Source organism: Opisthorchis viverrini, assembly GCF_000715545.1.
Source record: "Opisthorchis viverrini unplaced genomic scaffold opera_v5_75, whole genome shotgun sequence".
NCBI classification, from domain to species: domain Eukaryota; kingdom Metazoa; phylum Platyhelminthes; class Trematoda; order Opisthorchiida; family Opisthorchiidae; genus Opisthorchis; species Opisthorchis viverrini.
In genome coordinates, this window is record NW_008751732.1 from 414,339 (window position 1) to 431,194 (window position 16,856).

Sequence of the window (16,856 nt, forward strand, 5' to 3'; positions counted from 1 at the left end):
CCCACCGAGAAACTGTAGTAGCATAACATATGGTTTTTAAAAACATATGGTTTTTTTTTAAGGTTTTAGGGAATAAAACTAGCCACAAGTTCTTAAAGGACAAATCCTACTCACCTGTTCTTAGCCTGTAGCTCTGCAATTAGCTGTTGTTGCGTCTGAGGGGAGTCCGGAAGATCGCCGAATTTCTAGGCATACAAAATCACAAAATTTAAATGATGGATGTAAAGCAGGTCACGCATGCAGGGATATCACATCAAAATTTTGCAAGACTTTAGTAACCATTGTTTACCATTACTAGTAAATAACGAATTCAATAATACGAACATGCGAAAATTAGGATACAACCGGCTTAAACTCAAAGATCAAGCAGTGTGTTCTCAGGTAGAAAGAACAGTGTTATGAAAATCTTTGTCTGACTTTCAATCACCATTTAAGATTGAGTTTTAACAGCCTATGCCCATTTTCTCATCACTGAAGAAAAACTTTAATCTTTGGTCCATTCATCTAGATTAAGATCCCTCTAATCGGGCAAGACAATCAATCTCGTTTCGCTTTTACATTACTGCAGATAAGACCACTTCGATAGGTAACGTATCAGGATGGCAGATGGTCTTTCCTGAAGAAACTATTGTTAAATATGGGACTGGTCAACCGTTGTTGAAAGTTCCAGTGCTCAAGTTATTCCGGGAATCGGTACACCACTGACGTTGTTCCTTTGAAATCTTAGGACATATCACACTCAGGCTGCACGATAACAGAAAGGTTCTGAAACCTCTAAGTGCTTCGATGAATGGCAATCATTGACAAAATTCGGCTTCATTTTTCACCTTTACTTTTCTGATTGTCATGCACAAATAGGCAAGAAGCACTTTTGAACAGCAATTGCTTTCAGGCTGTGTACGAGTTCTTTATCCTGAAAAATTTCAAACCTCTGTTCACGACTCCGTTGTCCATGATCTTGACTGCGTGTCACTTTATGAACTGGCTAAGTATCTTTAAAGAATTTCAGGTAATTTAGTGCCAAACTTTTATGGAAAAATAGCAATGATAGTCTTTACATGTAGGCTGGAAAGATAACATCGATAATCACCTTGATGCCACTCGAAGTTGAGACCATGAAGGAAACAAGCGAGAACAGTGATAAGCGTTTTGGATCCTCACGTATTTGACAGTTGATTTTTGACTTTTAATAAAACCTCTGACCAGCTAAAAGCAATCTGTGGCTGGACTGTGCGATTTTGAGTTGAATAGAATATCTAGCCACACAGCCAGAAGAAACTTGTGTGAGCGAGCATCGTGCAGAAACTGGTGTAAACGTTTGCTGTCTTAAAGCGTTGCTTTTTATTGGAACTTGCACGCTAAAAAGCGACAAAGAAGAGACTTTATTCGAGTAACAAGTCGTACAGATATTCTATTCAGTAGAAAGTTTTAGTCTGTTATTCATCATTTATCGCAGCGTCTCTTCTTGTGTCAGCAAATGGTCTTTGATTCTTTGACTTCTGACCGTATTCCTTCAAGTTTACAATGTATGCTTAGGCTTAGGCAGCAGCACATGAGGCTTCTTGCAGACCGTGTGTATTGTCAAAACTATAAGTGTCTTCGCTGCAGCAGTGTAAATCCATATCGGATATTAGTCAGCCAGGAATCTTAACGCAAATTTTCAAAGCAAAACATCAACTTGTAATTAAACCAGTATTGGCAGACTGCTTGGGTATAGCAAAGTACTTTTGTGTGTGCTAAATTTTTGTGTCTCACTACCAGCAGTTTCGTTTTAGCTTGTAAACTCCTCTGGTCTAATGTGAGTTAAATTTAAATCCTCAGAAAGACCCTGTGTGAAGGTTGACAGTGAAATGTTGGCCTATAGAGTACTGGGATCCGATGAGTTCTTATCATCTCTACAACTAGTTTTACGTCCGGAGAAATACTTCGAGATCTTGACCACCCAAATGCTCGGTGGGATTCAAGAATATTTTGATGAGTCTTACGTTAACGTCCGGTGATTTTGCAAATGGAAACTGTAACCGCTCACGTTTTACTTGATGTTTAAGTAAAAAATACGTTGGAGGAAAGCTCGGGGATGACAACACTCCAATGAGTTTTAAGAATGTGGATGTAGAATAGTTTCCAACAGTCTTATGAGATTTGTCACGCCAAGCAAGGTGCAAATACCAGCTTTGAATGCCCTCTTATCTATGGACAGCTTGCAGTTCTGCAGTTTTTATGGAAATCCACCAAAAACGTGGTGAAATTGAACCCTTTGGATGTCATATTCGTAGAACAAATTGAGCTTCATCCGATGCAATGTGAAAAGAACATAAAAATGTCACTTGTTCTACACTAATCCATTTCACCCCGTAAAACACTAGGAAAGCTCATAAAACAAAAATTAGATCAATAGTGCTTTCCTAGGTCTGATTGTAATTCGAGAATGGATTTGGATCCAGATATAACCTAGGCACTGTCCGTTTGCATGGCGTTCTTGCCGGCACCTGAAAAAAGACATTTTTACAGCTGCTGATGAATGAGCTAACACACAGACTTCTGCCGGATAGAGGGTTTTACCAAAAGTGTCTGAAACCACGAGGAACACGTTGAAATTGAAACTCAGCTGGGAAATACGCAGTGATGATATTCTCTGTGGGCCAATGCGTAGAAGGCATAACAAAGTAATTAGTCTTGAGAAGGAAATTTCTGTTTGTGGGAGCTTAATGCCCAGCTTTACAGATCTACAAAGATTGTCAACCGTTATTTTTCAACATTTTCTATTGTTGTATTCAGTGAGGTGTATGGTGAGTGTTTCTTGTTATTGAGTTCGGAAGGACGAATGTTTTGGAAGCAAAGTATTGAAATTTTGGCTCACCTCAAATTCTGTGTTGAACGCAGATGCTGCAGCCAGTTGAGCTGCATAGCGTGCAATCAGCTCGTGTTCTTCGCGACACTGAAAGTCTAAGTTGCGACCCACGTTACCCGAGCTGGTGAACATGACAGAAGGCATTGGCTGCCCGGGGCCAGCAGGAGCCATCTGTGGACGTTCTGGGATCCGTGCACTCCATGGTTCGGATTGTACCCCCGATAAACTTTCGTTAGCACCTGGTCTCGTTCCTACAGAACTGGAAAGAGAAAACAAAAGATATCCATTGAAGCGCACGTGGAAACGTCTGCTAAATAATGGGAAGGTTAGTTGACTAGTTAGTTGGTTAGTTGACCAAAGGCTACACAGCTTAACTACAAAACATTACTAGACCCATGCTTCCCAAGTTTGGGTGTCTCACGAAAGAGATTTGAGCGTCATATATGAAATTGTTGCGTGATCAGTTGTACTGCACCGTCTAAATACGTTTTACTGAACTGCTAAAATAATAGCAGTTAACTAGAAATGATTGCTGTCTTTAGTAAAGACCTGCAGGTTGCAGATCGAGGCAACAGGACGAAAGTGCTGAAACAAATCTAAAAACAGCAAGGCAAGCGTCGTCTAAAACGGCATCACAACCAGGTGGTAAACCGATTGATCAGTGATTTAACTTGGAAGATGATTGAAAACAAGTTTGGTGAACTTGAAAAAGGAAGGATGAAATTGAAAAAAAGAACACTAAATCGGCGAAGGCTTCGTATTGCCACATCTTATATTTGTCATAAACAAAACTGACGAAACATCCTGGCGGCAGCTATGAACGGATGGAGTGAAGTCCCCAATACCAGGGAAAAACAAATAACACTGAGAGTTGTTTCTAATTTCCCTTGACTGAGAGTTGAATGAAGACGAAGGAGGCTTGTAAGAAATCACTTCCTGTTTACTGATTCCAGTTAGTCGGGGTTGCTCGTTTAATATAATACTTTAGGCAAATAGTGTGAACAGCTGTTCAGCTATGTGATGCAGACCTTTTTTTCTGACAGTACACTTCATAACGTGTTAATATGGTGGCACAATTAAGACGAAGCAAACCGGTTCAGAGAAAAATGATGTGTATAATTTTGCAGCCTTACGTGACAACAGGAATGATTCTTGGCTGCTTGTCGCTCGCTGTGCATTTCCGCCAGAGACAAGAAATAAATATACAGTTTTTTCAGGTTTTTAACCTTGCAATAGCAACCGTCTATGCGAAATGTAATGCCCGTTTGAGGAAAATGTCAGGTCTGTAACAGGTGTCGGAGGGTGGGGCAATGCACTTCCACCCTCCTCTACTTCATTACGACCGTCGGCCAATTGTTTAGTCTGACCGAAAAGTAATTAAGTCTTACAAGAGCCAGACATGATATTAAATTCGTTTGCCGTATGCAACACTATCAAATGTCCCACATACATAGCTTACTCCATGAATCTACAAGCTAGAATAGTTTCTCGCAACCGAGACTGATAAAGTGATGTTTCTGTGAGAGTCTGTCCCTAAAAATCAGAATATTAAGTCAAGGGTTACGGACCACGTCCCACAAACCAATAGTTTTTTTCTCCTACTTTCTTGCGAGACAGGCTGTGTCAAACCTCTGCTCTCGGTCAGGGGCCATAAAGGTCACCGGCTGATGCAAGGACCCAGTACAGTTGTACATAATAAAACTCCCTCAGACTTTATGGTTACCTGAAGATCCTGGTTCAGTCACTCGTGTTACTAACACAGTAAGGCAGCTGAAAGCGCCCACTAATTTTCCTCAAAACCCATTTATCAATACCCTCACTTATGCTGGATGGTACGTGCTTGCAAGCGTGCCATCCACTATATTCAAGCCTTATATGCACGTTCGATTGCTGTGAAGAAGCGACCTTTTTCCGCATTCTTTCTCGAAGGAACTAGTAACACAATCTGTTTCCTTCCACAGCACCACACTCAGCTAACGACGGAGCAGATATCTGGCTGAACGTTTCTATCCGTAGCAAAGAGCACCACATGAATACCAATGGACATGTGTGATCGCATGCGCTTTCGGGCTGGGAATGACAGCAACCACATTCCGGAGCCTATGGTCCTGCAAAATTGTTCACAAAATTAATGATTCAAACCAGACGCCTTTCATTGTCTGACTTGAATGCCGACTGATAATGGTGAGAAACACGCTAATTGCGTGAACTAGTGATTTGAAATGTATGTACTTGTTAGCTGCATCTTCCCGTTAGCCGGCAGTTTAACTTCTCCCTAATCAGCTGAGTGTGATAAAGAGCGGAGATAGTTCAAAGTGTACTAACTAATCTTTTGCGGGCAGTTAACAAGCAAATCAAACAAACCTCTAAGCGGAGGCTCTCGAAATCATCGGCTATCGACAAGTTTAGGAAAATCATTTTACCGGTTAATGGGTGCAGACGGTGTTTGCTAAGATTAAGAGTGCTACATTCATCGTTAGGGCTTCATAGAAAGAGCAAACTAACAACGATATCCTGGTCATCCTGTCCATCGGTTACTGATTCACTGTGCCAGACGCGACAGTTTGACCTGATCGCTTCACCAGACATTTGTATATGACCTGGTGTGCTTCAAGGAGCTCAGTGAATCTGAACTCAGACACCAAACCATACTTTCGTAACCAACTCCCAAATGAAGTTTTAAATCAAGGACCCATGTCCAGTTGTTTCTGTACCTAGGTCTTGACGGTGCCTGAGGGAGTTGAAACTAGGGATTTCTTGTGGTATAACATGTGTGATTTGATATATACCACCAAGGCATGGTTTAAAATTGGGCAAAAACCAACCATGCCTTAGAAGTATAAAAACTTTTGGTCGTTGCGAACCCGGAGAAAAATCAATTATACAGAATCTGTAAAAGCAGAAGAGTTACGGAGCTACTTCAAAACTAAGGATTTGTGTAAAAACGAGCCCACGGCACGTCCAAAAGCCAGTGGGTGCAACAACGAACATAAAACAGCTTCTGAGGGCACCACTGAACCAGGGCGAGAAGTGAGATCAGCTATGTTTGGTAAATAAATAAATAATAATAATAAATAATAAATAAAAATAATAAAATAATAAATAATAATAATTTTTTATTCATACCTATATATGTACGTGTAAGTCAGTATCCACCTTGATTCACAAGAGCATTTTTGCAAAAATTCAAGTTTTTAAATACGTTCAAAAGTCGAAATCAGTTGTGAAACGCTTGAAATAACCAGGGCTAACATTTGCGAAGTCAAACGTAGATTTTTATTGCCAGCTTGATCTCTTAGCACGGCAGAAGGAGATCCAGCGAGCAGAAATTCAATATTTTCGCTTGTCTGCAACGGCCAGACAAGCCAAAATAATAAAGACACCTGACCAGATTTTCGAAATTCTAGAATAACGTCGCAACATAAGCTACGATGTGTGAATTTTAGCTATACAGATTATCCGCATAAACGTGAAGTGAAGGCCAATTTGGATGGCGTACTGCTAGTAGTGCAACGAGAAATCAAGTCCAAAGCTAAATCGCGGGACTACGTACTTGAAATGCAAAACGAATTTTTCCACCCACCAAGCGAAAGCTCATAGGCGTGAGAAACCCAGAATATTTTTGGAGTTTCTAAAGACGAGCGTAGATTTTAGAGTGGGTGACTTATGATTGGCCGAAGCCTCACCGTTTCGTAAATCGTAAATTCTTGAACTGTTTTAAACTTCACCAAATCCTTTCACGCAAAATTGAACCATTTTAGATTGTACTGAAAAGAACTTGACTGTCTCAGAGGGTTGTTGGCCTAATATTGACCTTACACCTAGTGGCAAACGCAATTCGATTCCATGAGATTGAACTCGACATGGGGGTAAGTAAGCATGGACTTTGGACATCAGCTACTTTGTTAGCATATCATAAACTGACTACGGCTTCACAGTGAACTGTGCTCAGTAATCGTGGTGATCAATGTAACGTTCATATTCAGAATTGGTTTTGTATAACTAACACTTGAACGTAGACATGGAAGTCACGGGGTATGTGCTCAAGTCACTAATCTGCGGTGTAACGATGTACGCTACTGAAGAAAAATGAGAGTGATGTCCGGTTTGATATCCAAGCTCAACTCCCACGATGTTAGTTGAAATTCACTACAAAAATTATGCAGACAATTTGCAATGTTCGTTTATTATTGTTTAATATTTAAAAAAATCCACGAAAATTCAAGGGGACACTTGAGAATATCCGTTTTTTTGAAGCTCTATGCGTAAGAGGTATGTGTTTTCGCATCTAATGTCTTGTAACAACTTCCGCAGCCTCTCACCGGAAGGCGTTTCTTTTCTCAACGGTTGCGAAACCTGGGCATTGCACATGCAGGATGCTCTGGTACTTGGTAGATTTTAATCTCAGTCTATACTGAGGTCATTTGAGGAGCGGACACAACCAGACGTAGAACGCCTGGAGCCCAGTAACTTGCGTACAATTTCAGAAGGAGACCTGCAAATTGCGGTTCTAAAAATGACAATCTGCGCGAAAATGTGAAGCATTATGGTACAACGTGCTTCAAGGTCGCAAAACAAGCGTAGTATTGGGATGACAGGAACCGCTAGATGATGTTGCTATCCTTCCCAGAAATGCATAACCTGTGTTGATGTTCATTCTTGTGGGCCCAATCTTGACAGGGATTGGGCCTACTTTCAATTTGTCGTTGAATGTTTACCCACAGCCTTATTCCTTCGGATCTAGGCTCGCGACTGACGTTACGTTCGGCTATGCATAGTTCATCCGCTTTTATCAAATTAGGAAACACGTGGTCGGATGAGAGCTGGCAGGTAAATCCCACTCGGTTTCATTTGTTGTAGGACAGAGAAAACCAAGCGGTGGAATGAAACAACCAGACCAGAATCAGAATCATTTGTACTAGCAGATTCCAGCTGCCAGGGCTATCAGTCGATCGTCAAAAACAACTGTTTGATTCTGTTTACCAGTCAAAAACAGGACAGGCAGTCAAATTTCCATAAGATCTTCAAGGGTAATTTTAAGAAAGCGTACATTTTGTTTGTTAAACACCATTTCCCCATGAAGGCATGTGCTTTTACCCCATATACCTCTCAACACCTCGTCGGGCGTAACGTATTTCGCGAAAAGTGGGAAACTTACCAAGCACAAAAACATTATAAGGGTTTCGTTAGTACAGTAGCGCCTAAACCTACCCAACAACTCCCGGTACTGCCATCGACAAAGGCGAGCATTTCGAAACAAGCATTGCCTGTTGAGCATCAGGTGCTGTAGTGACCGCGAATCCATAATGTGAAACTGGCTGTCCTGGGATTTTAAACAGAAAAAATCAGAATGGGTTATCTTGAGTGATGGAACGGTAAATATATCTAGCTGCCTCTCGGACGGGCAGCTGCTATTAAATGTCGACAGCTGAGATGAACTATAACTTGTGAATGTCATTCAAAGTGGTTCTTAATTGCACATACTCCACGGTTTCATTTTTGTGCTACGGGTAGGAAGTTTACCTGTTTGTCACTCATTTCTTGTTCCGTCAATTGTATTTGAAAAATTATGGCATATTTTTAGATGACGTAGTTAAAAACAGGTCTACATGTATTAGAAAGTTCCAAACCAACAATCCACGGGTGGATAGATCTGTGGGCAGAGCTCAATGAATTAAGCTTTCCTCAGGTTCACTTGATTCACTGCTCATTTACAACGGCAGGAGGTCCGTGTTAAACTTAGACCTCCCACAAAAACCGAGTGTGCATCCACAATAATGACGTCACTAAGTCAACGACCCCGTCAGTGCTTCAGACAGCTAGCTGGATAATTTTATGCGTAGAATTTCCAAATTTGTTAACCTGTTAACCTTCTAAGCACAATGTTACGTCACAAAGAGAGCCAGAGATGTGCTCCATATTCTTCATAAGAATCACTTGTGTGTACCAAATATAGTTGGATTTCCATGTCGAACTAAAACGTGGTTTCCACATCCGTGAGTGCGGTGAGCATTTTGGAGTGTTCACCGTTAAATATTTAGCCCCGGTGTTCATATAGCAGCGTGAAGGCATGACCTAGACCGGCTAACTGACCAGTCAGTGCTGTCTTGTGAACCGTACAAGTCCAATCTCTGGTTGTTATGGAGCCACTTAATTAGGAACTTATTGTGAGAGAACCTAGCCAATCATATTCAGCATTGAGTGACATTTGAAAAATCAGATTCATTTCAGAATTCATGGTTAACTTCAGAGTTTACGAAAAAGATTGTAGACTGACCAGCAGCAAGGGTATTGTCGAATTCTCGCACTCCAGTCATCATCTGAGGGTTAGGGTTGGGAGGCAAAGGTAAAGCGCTTCCGGGTGGCATGATTGGACTCGTAGTGTACTGCATGTTACTTGCTTTTGCAACCGGCTGATTACCAAAAGAAGGATGAGTTGCTGGAGACAAGAATAGAGGATTCAGCTGTTGAAGTCGCCGGTGGGGTAAAGGACTTCGGATTGAAGTGGTAGGCAGTTGCGGACGATATGACAGAGACATTGAGCTTTGAACTGCTCCTATTGGGACGTTGGATACGATTTCGGTGTGTGGGTTAACCCCTGCATAGGTCTGCATGCTGCCGTTTCGTGTAACATTAGTTGCATCAAAACAAGCGGGTGCTGAATTCCATTCAAATATTGAACCTAATGGGGGACGTTTGTTGAGGTGGGCACCATTTGACCTGTCTGAAACGGTCTGACTGGGAGTCACATTACCCGGTGCTTGAGGTCCACTCCCAGTGAAACGACCGAGTTGGAAAGATTTCCGCAGAGAATGCCCAAACTGTCGAGAATGAGATTTCTGTAACCCCAACGGGAAGGAATTCGAATGGACAGCTCAGTAAGTAAGTTCAAACGAACCTGAGTGTCAAGTAGGTCATACCAGAAGTTAACCCGATCACTTTGAATTATAGGTGACTATGTAACTGCAGCGCAAAGCACACGATGACTATGTTTGAATGCAAGAAGGTCCGTTTCTTTCCGCGCTAAACAAAATGTCAGTGAGCCACATCACACGCAACATCAAGTGCAATGCCATAAAATGTAGGAGACAAGCGAGAGTGAGCCGATTTAGGTACCGCTCTAAATGGACCGCATCACAAACGCTTGACGAGAATTTTTATCACCTCATTAGATAAAATATCAAATGTCTCAGCATCTAACAGCAAAAAAGTAGGGAAATCAGTTTGACGATATTCATAATGTATAAAAGTTGAATTGTTGTAAAAAAAAACACTCACGGATGCTGAGCTGTATTCTTTCACGTCGTGTGCGTTCGTGTGTGGCTCCGTGGTCACCCCGGTCCAAAAACAATCTTGACAAAGATTGTAGTGTTGACACCGAGTGCATTTGTAACGAAGTCCAAACAACGGTTCACGTTTACATCCTTCGCAGCGAACGTTGTGTCGTACTGATGGTAGAAACCAAATGGTGTAATATTGCCCAAGTAAGTTCGTTAGAGAACGTACTCACCTAACGAATGAAAATCCCGTACCGATACTTCCGACGGCCACGAATATCCAAAGAAAAGCTGTCCAAATCACACACTACAAGGGCGAAGTTTAATTTGCGTTTGCTCTATTTGCTTCAATGAAGAAACTACACAGATCAGATCCTGTTTTGTGAAAAGTTTGACGAGGGCAAGGGAATTGGGTACTAATTGTTGAGCAACTGACGGCTTAACAACGGCAGACTGCTCAAATATGGTTTGCGCTCGAGTAGCATGTTTTCTCGTCAAAATTCGCTTTTCTCCTCTTGAAAAGTGAGATCTAATACGGACTTTGTGGAGTCGTTTTGTAGCGTTTGCTTGCAATTGAGTAACAGTCAATGAACATCCAGGAAAGTTCAGGAAGACGTGTTCAAAGAGGAGATGGATGTTCTGTAAATAAGATGCAAATGAGAGTTTTGCTTCCTTGTCCAATGGTCTGCAACTGGTCAGTTGGTGTTTTCTAATAAATAACTCTAAAGCAAAGGCCTTCTTTCTTTTTTATTCGTATTTATCCTTGCGTTCGTTGACGGTGAACTCCTAGTAAATATCAGCTTCACAAAAGGTGCACTTGCAAATTTACGGAGGGATAACTTTAATTGCTTTATTCTGATATGTTCAAATTATTTAAGGGAGCATCAACAAAGCTGACCAAGGCTGTCTTTTTAATATAAAGTAAGCTATGTATTTAGGAACCAGACAGTACATACTGAAAATATACACGACTAGACTATTGGAAATCTAGCGGCTAGTTTTATGCTCTTCCCGGAACAATAAGATGAAGACGCGAGGAGAATTTGCACAAGAACTGAAGTCAACGTAAGTCACAAATTTGAAAACCACTCTGGAACTTTGCCAAAGATTTAAAACTAGAGCAGCATAGTCGATCAAGTTCTCATAACCTGACGCTTCTGTTGCCATAAGCAGATTTTTTTAATGAGCTGATTGTGGAAATCCTCGGAAAAATTTGCTCAAGGCAACCAAAATTTGGATTATAACGTCTTATTCCACTACGCTGTGTTCTTCAAATTCCCATATTATACACCACATTGTGGCCAATCTTTTCAATGCTGTCGGAGTCCGAATTTAATTCTGAACTCTTAAAGCGTTATAGAACTGCTTCAGGAAGGAAAAATTATTCTCACAAATGGCGTGAGGTGGAAATCAACACGCGATCACGTGGCCACTTGAATTGCATGGTTGGGGAACGGGTGACGGTGTAAACTGTTCAGGTTCCAGTTAATCACACTAGTGACTGCACAACTGCGGTCCGGCAGTGCATTATCCAACTGGTAACAGGATTGTGGTGGTAAATTGTAACAACTGTCATCGAGTTCTTCTCGGCATTTTAGCATCGTCTAACTTTATGTATCAAACGAAGTCACGGTCAAACTTTCTCTAGTTACCCTAGAGCTCAACTAACTATTGGGAACTCCTCAAAGCTCCTCAAGGCAAACGGTAGTGATTATACCTAGAAAATAAAAGAAATTTCATCAAGAACATACTGAGAAACAAAAGTCTATATTGAAAGAAACTCATGTAGTCATAGGAACGAACTGCTTCACTTACTGTTTTCAACAGCAGCCAGTCGATGGAAGATTGTTAGCCATACAAGCAGCTGGGGGCCTGGATCAGCCAACATGCGTTCCAGAAAATCTTCAATCAGAATGTTTTTCGATCGCTAAATGAAGAGTGAGTTGTTAGACTAAAGAGTTGACATCATAAGCACGGTTGAACTGTTATATTTTCATGGCAACAGACGTTTTTGGCGGGGTTGGACTTGACTTTGTTGAGCATGGCCAACACAGTGCCATGTTTACCGGACTGAAATAATCCCGATGAAGAAAAATAGCAACTTCTATTTAGAAATCTGCAAAAAACTAAATCTGAAGTGCAGAAGGCAGAACATTTTTACTGGTTAGCAACCCCACGAAGCGTTAGTCTCAAGGAAAATTCCTGCTAATCCACGCTTTTCTCCAAGTGAGGTGACTACCGTCATATATTGCTGATGGTGGTTACACACTTCTTTCTGCAAGGGGAGATTCTGGCTTCGAGAACGCGCGGTTTTCAGATCGAGAGATTCTCATATGTTCTTCTCTGAGTATCTGAGCTTTTTCTTCTCTAGCTTTTCACCGGACCTACTTGACTGGGTACAAATAAGGATGTGCGGAATGCACTCCTTCCCCCGACGGCCTGAGATGTCGTGTCGTTCAGATATGATTTAAAGTTTGGAGACGATTTGATTGGTACATAATATTAACCGAAAAAATTCAGGACTCACTAAATAAAAGTATTTCACCGTTTCGTTAGCTGGTAAAATTATGTCCATCGACTGTCAAGCAAACTGTTTTCTTCAACGTTTCATGTACTCCTCCAAGGTCTTGCGTTGCTCTGGTCGGAACAAAAGCTGAGCTCTTCGGTGTATGAATCTGACGAAGTGACAAATTTTTTTTATTTAGCACCGTCTTGCCATAGGTCGTTAGATTGGTTTCGGTCCGACTATCTTAGTTATAGCCTAGTCATGTGCAATGGCTATTATCAACAAAAAAGAAGGCCATTATTTCTGTCCCCGAGGGAGTGATGGCAGTTAAAATCGGTTTCATCTCCACGTTTCACAAAACAGCTCAACAAAAACGTCCAGTAAAAGTCGGCAAAAATTAATTTTTGATCTTTAAAAATTTGTAAGCGACCAAAAATTCACTTGCCCCACTGAGCATTGCTTGTGCTGCTTGGGGTGTATAGAAGAAATTCGGCCCTTCAAACACACTGATTGGTAGTCGGAGGAGATCCTGGAGATAGGTCTCGAATTTGCCTTGAATCAGGGCCCCTGAGGGATCCGATAACAAGGTGAAATGATCTAGATTGTAGAAAAGAGCACGACAAAGTTTAATTTGCAATCTGATCTTAACAGGATGAAATCGTTTTCTGAAGAATGGGCAATAAATTTTTCGACCAAAGATTAATTTTTGAAGGCCACGCCAACGATAACCAAAAAATAATTTGGTCGCAGCATTTTGGTGTCGAACGATAACACAGTATAACTAGATTCTGGGAAAGCAACTCTGTTTAATCCGCCATTTACTTAGTAGGAACCAGTAGTTATGCAAACAATGAAACTTTGCTTAGCCTGGTTTTATCTACCGTTTATCACAGAATCAACAAAAAACGATCCGAAAACCGGCAGCCTGCGCTCACACTGCGTATCTGTCAACGGATCCAGTTTTTTACTTGTTAGTCAGCAAGTATGAAGCACCGAATGAACTGATCTAAAAACCTGAGTTGCGAACATTGGAGTGATAAAAAGCTGTTCTGCAGTCTACTGGCTACGGAGTATCTTCGACAGTTTTTTTAACAGACGCCATGTGAGAAAAATATCTCACAATGCTATCTATTGGCCACTATCTATCATAAATATCTTGTTTGAACCACGGCTGGAAGCAGCGCTGTTCCCGTTTCATTGGGAAAGCCAAATAAAATACCGCACAGCATTTTGCAGAAAAGACCATTCTAGTGAGCTTGATAATAAATTGCTTCTTTGGTATTGTTCTCTGTCCATTAGTTCACATAGGATAACGAAACCTATGTTTGTCGCACACAAGTTACAAGCTACGAAGGCAGTTTGTCTTGGGGGAAAAAACATCATACTCACTGCTAGAGCTGATAGAATTAGGCCTAGAGCAGTGATCAAAGGGGACGCACACGACCGTTGATCGATAAAGAACTCTACGCAGTTTAGTTTTGAGTTCTCTACCGGTAGCTCAGGGGTGTGCTGGTATAGCGGAGGTGAGTTCGCTCAGTTAACGAGGCGTAGAACCTATGCCATATGTTTTATAACATGCAGACCTATATAGGTACATCCTTTAATACCATTCTTATCTCCAAACCTGAATTGAAAATATCTAGGAATCTATTTTGAATCTGTTACTTCGATCTACATGTACCGACCTCGAAACAATCACGTATTGATCAAAGATGTAAGTAGATGTAAGTAGCTTAGCTAAACATTCGAATAGATTCTGCATAGAAAAAATTATTAGTTGCATTGTTATCAATGGAAAAAGGTCGGTTGTGATTTTTCCCCCTTCAAGTTTACTATAACATTGATTTTTTGTCCACCTACTGGCTACTCTGATAAATATTTCTATAAAATTAACGGCGTTCATCTAGAATTGAGCAGTCATAATTACAGATGCAGAAACTATGACAACATACGGAAAATGGTTAGAAGAGATCTTCAGAAAAACCTTCCCTATGTGAAAACATCGTTGTTTCTTACACTTAGAAGCGTTGTGATTGTGGAAGTTCGTAATTGTATACCAAACATTGCAACAAAGGGCTGCACTGTGATGGTTACCTTTGAGATATTGCTGTGCAAAAGCAGAAGCAGGAATAGAAATTTCCAGTCAGCGAAGCATAAGTTGGATCATCCAAATGACATTGTAACGGGGGTTACATACATTACGTCTTGATATTGTGCTGAATGCGTGTATACTTTACACTGTCCTATGGGTTTACTAGGAAAAATCTAAAAAAAACCCTAGATGAATATCTAAACGAGGTCATTGATCCGGTGTCAAGTACGTTTATTCTGGCGTACTTTTCTAGTTTTATTTGCTTTATGGCCAACAGGTGCTGGCAATTACGTCCTACTTATAGTGCGTTGTAAAACTGGAACCAGACAATCACAGCTGTCGGAAGACTGGCGACGAAGCTGAGAAGGACGGGGGAAGAAATGCTCTAAGGATTGACCAACAGATCCGCAAGACCAGTCGCTTATCCCATTTGAAAAGCGCTATATTGTTATTCTTAGCCGTTGAATACGTGTAATTGGATAGTTGAAATGATAGTACAATCAGAACTCACTGCATTTTCGATTTGTTGCGGTTTTTATCCCAAACAATACTGCCTTTCAAAGCTGAATTATGCTAAATCTAGGACAAGTCAAGTGCAATGTTTTTTTTTACAGGAAACAGCATTATTATAACGCACGTAAGCGATGTTAACTGGAGAGTTGCTTGATAGTTCCTTCAATCCGATTAATAAAATGACAATTCCATTGTCTATCCAGACTGATCAGTTTATGCTATAGTGAGTCGTAGATTGTTGGTTACAAACAGTGTTCGTAGGAACCACCAGAGCAGGAAAGTTGTCGGTGATCATAAGCGCAAACTGAATGAATTGTGTACTACCAATGTCGCAACCATTCCGATTAACAAACTGATGCTTTTCGTTTACAAATGAGAGGAAATCACCGTGTTAATTTGTTCACGCCAGGTAGCCAATATACAGAATCACATCCTTAGATGGATTTCTGAATCTTTTGGCGAAATGCGCAAAACAGCGTGTGACCTAAGTTTTGCAACTTGTCTTGGTGGTTCCGTTTCAGTTTTGCAATTATCTTGTGGGCTGCACCATCTGGGTTGGTTGATCTCCGAAGTAGAAGCCACGAGGAGCACTTTGATGAAGGTTATCGGGTTATCTTACTGTAAGAACTGTATTACTTGATGGTCTGATATAGTGTTCGAATGTGGTAAGAGGTTTAGAAAAATAAGAGTGCTCCTTTTGTGCCACCGGGAACTCCATATATGTAGAGGTCGTGAGGCTGTCTCCCCAAATAAGCCTTAGTTGAAAAGAGTCGACCGTAAAAACTACCCCTTCCCAATGCGGCACACAGAACACATCTGAAGTCCCCGAATTTAATCGGTTGACGTTGCTAGAAAACGAGTAAAGAGGAAGACGCTTATATACACGGAAGTGGCTTTCGAAGGACAAAAAGACGTCTGATGCGATTCTGAACTTGGGACGTACGATTCCGCTGGGCTAGTTGCAAAAGTTGCTAGTTGTAAAAAAGCAATACGCTACGAGATAACTCGGCCAAAAGCGGCTTCAACAAATTGGTTTTTGTTATCCTACCCACTATAGTTAAACAGAATTTGTCTTTAATGAGCACTTATCTGCGACTGTTCCAGAGTGATTGAGTTCAATTACAGCTCAGAAATGTCACTGTCCGTAAAAGCGGATCTCATCATCACCTGTCGGATCTGCTCGCATCTGTATCCATTGATGGTTACATTTCTCTGATGGGTGACTTCACGGGTGTTGGTAGAGTCAGACGAGGCGGTTTGAAATCTCATGAATGATCGATCGTAATGTGTAAGGACGCAGAGCAGTCGACAACAAATATAGTGGTGAGTTAGCCGGAGCCTGCAAGCTATGTGAATTTACAGAAGTGATGGGATGGATATCCAACCGGCCATTTCAGTGAGCGGTAGATTTATGTTGCTGACCAGATAACTAAGGTAATAAGTGGATCCAAATGCAGGAGAATGTCTTCACCTGCCAGGTTTGTTTCCGCAGACAAGAAGAAGTTACAATAAAGCTGGACGTAGGAAAAGAGAAGGATTTCGAGTGAGGGAACTGGAACGCTTTAGTGATCGGATGTAAAGTCTCGTGGAGAGCCAAGTCCGAATCGCATTTTGAAA

General features: G+C 41.2%; 1 protein-coding gene across 1 annotated transcript in view; it reads right to left on the reverse strand.

Moving 5' to 3' along the window:
• Positions 1 to 13,229, reverse strand: part of T265_13531 (hypothetical protein) — a gene marked incomplete at both ends in the record, with an annotated part of 28,966 nt that extends 15,737 nt beyond the window's left edge. The window contains 6 exons of the mRNA XM_009169329.1: positions 115 to 185; positions 2,861 to 3,102; positions 9,129 to 9,690; positions 10,130 to 10,299; positions 11,944 to 12,055; positions 13,065 to 13,229. Of these exons, the coding sequence (XP_009167593.1) occupies positions 115 to 185; positions 2,861 to 3,102; positions 9,129 to 9,690; positions 10,130 to 10,299; positions 11,944 to 12,055; positions 13,065 to 13,229 (1,322 nt within the window). The remainder of the gene's footprint in view (positions 1 to 114; positions 186 to 2,860; positions 3,103 to 9,128; positions 9,691 to 10,129; positions 10,300 to 11,943; positions 12,056 to 13,064) is intronic.
• Positions 13,230 to 16,856: the final 3,627 nt, after the last annotated feature.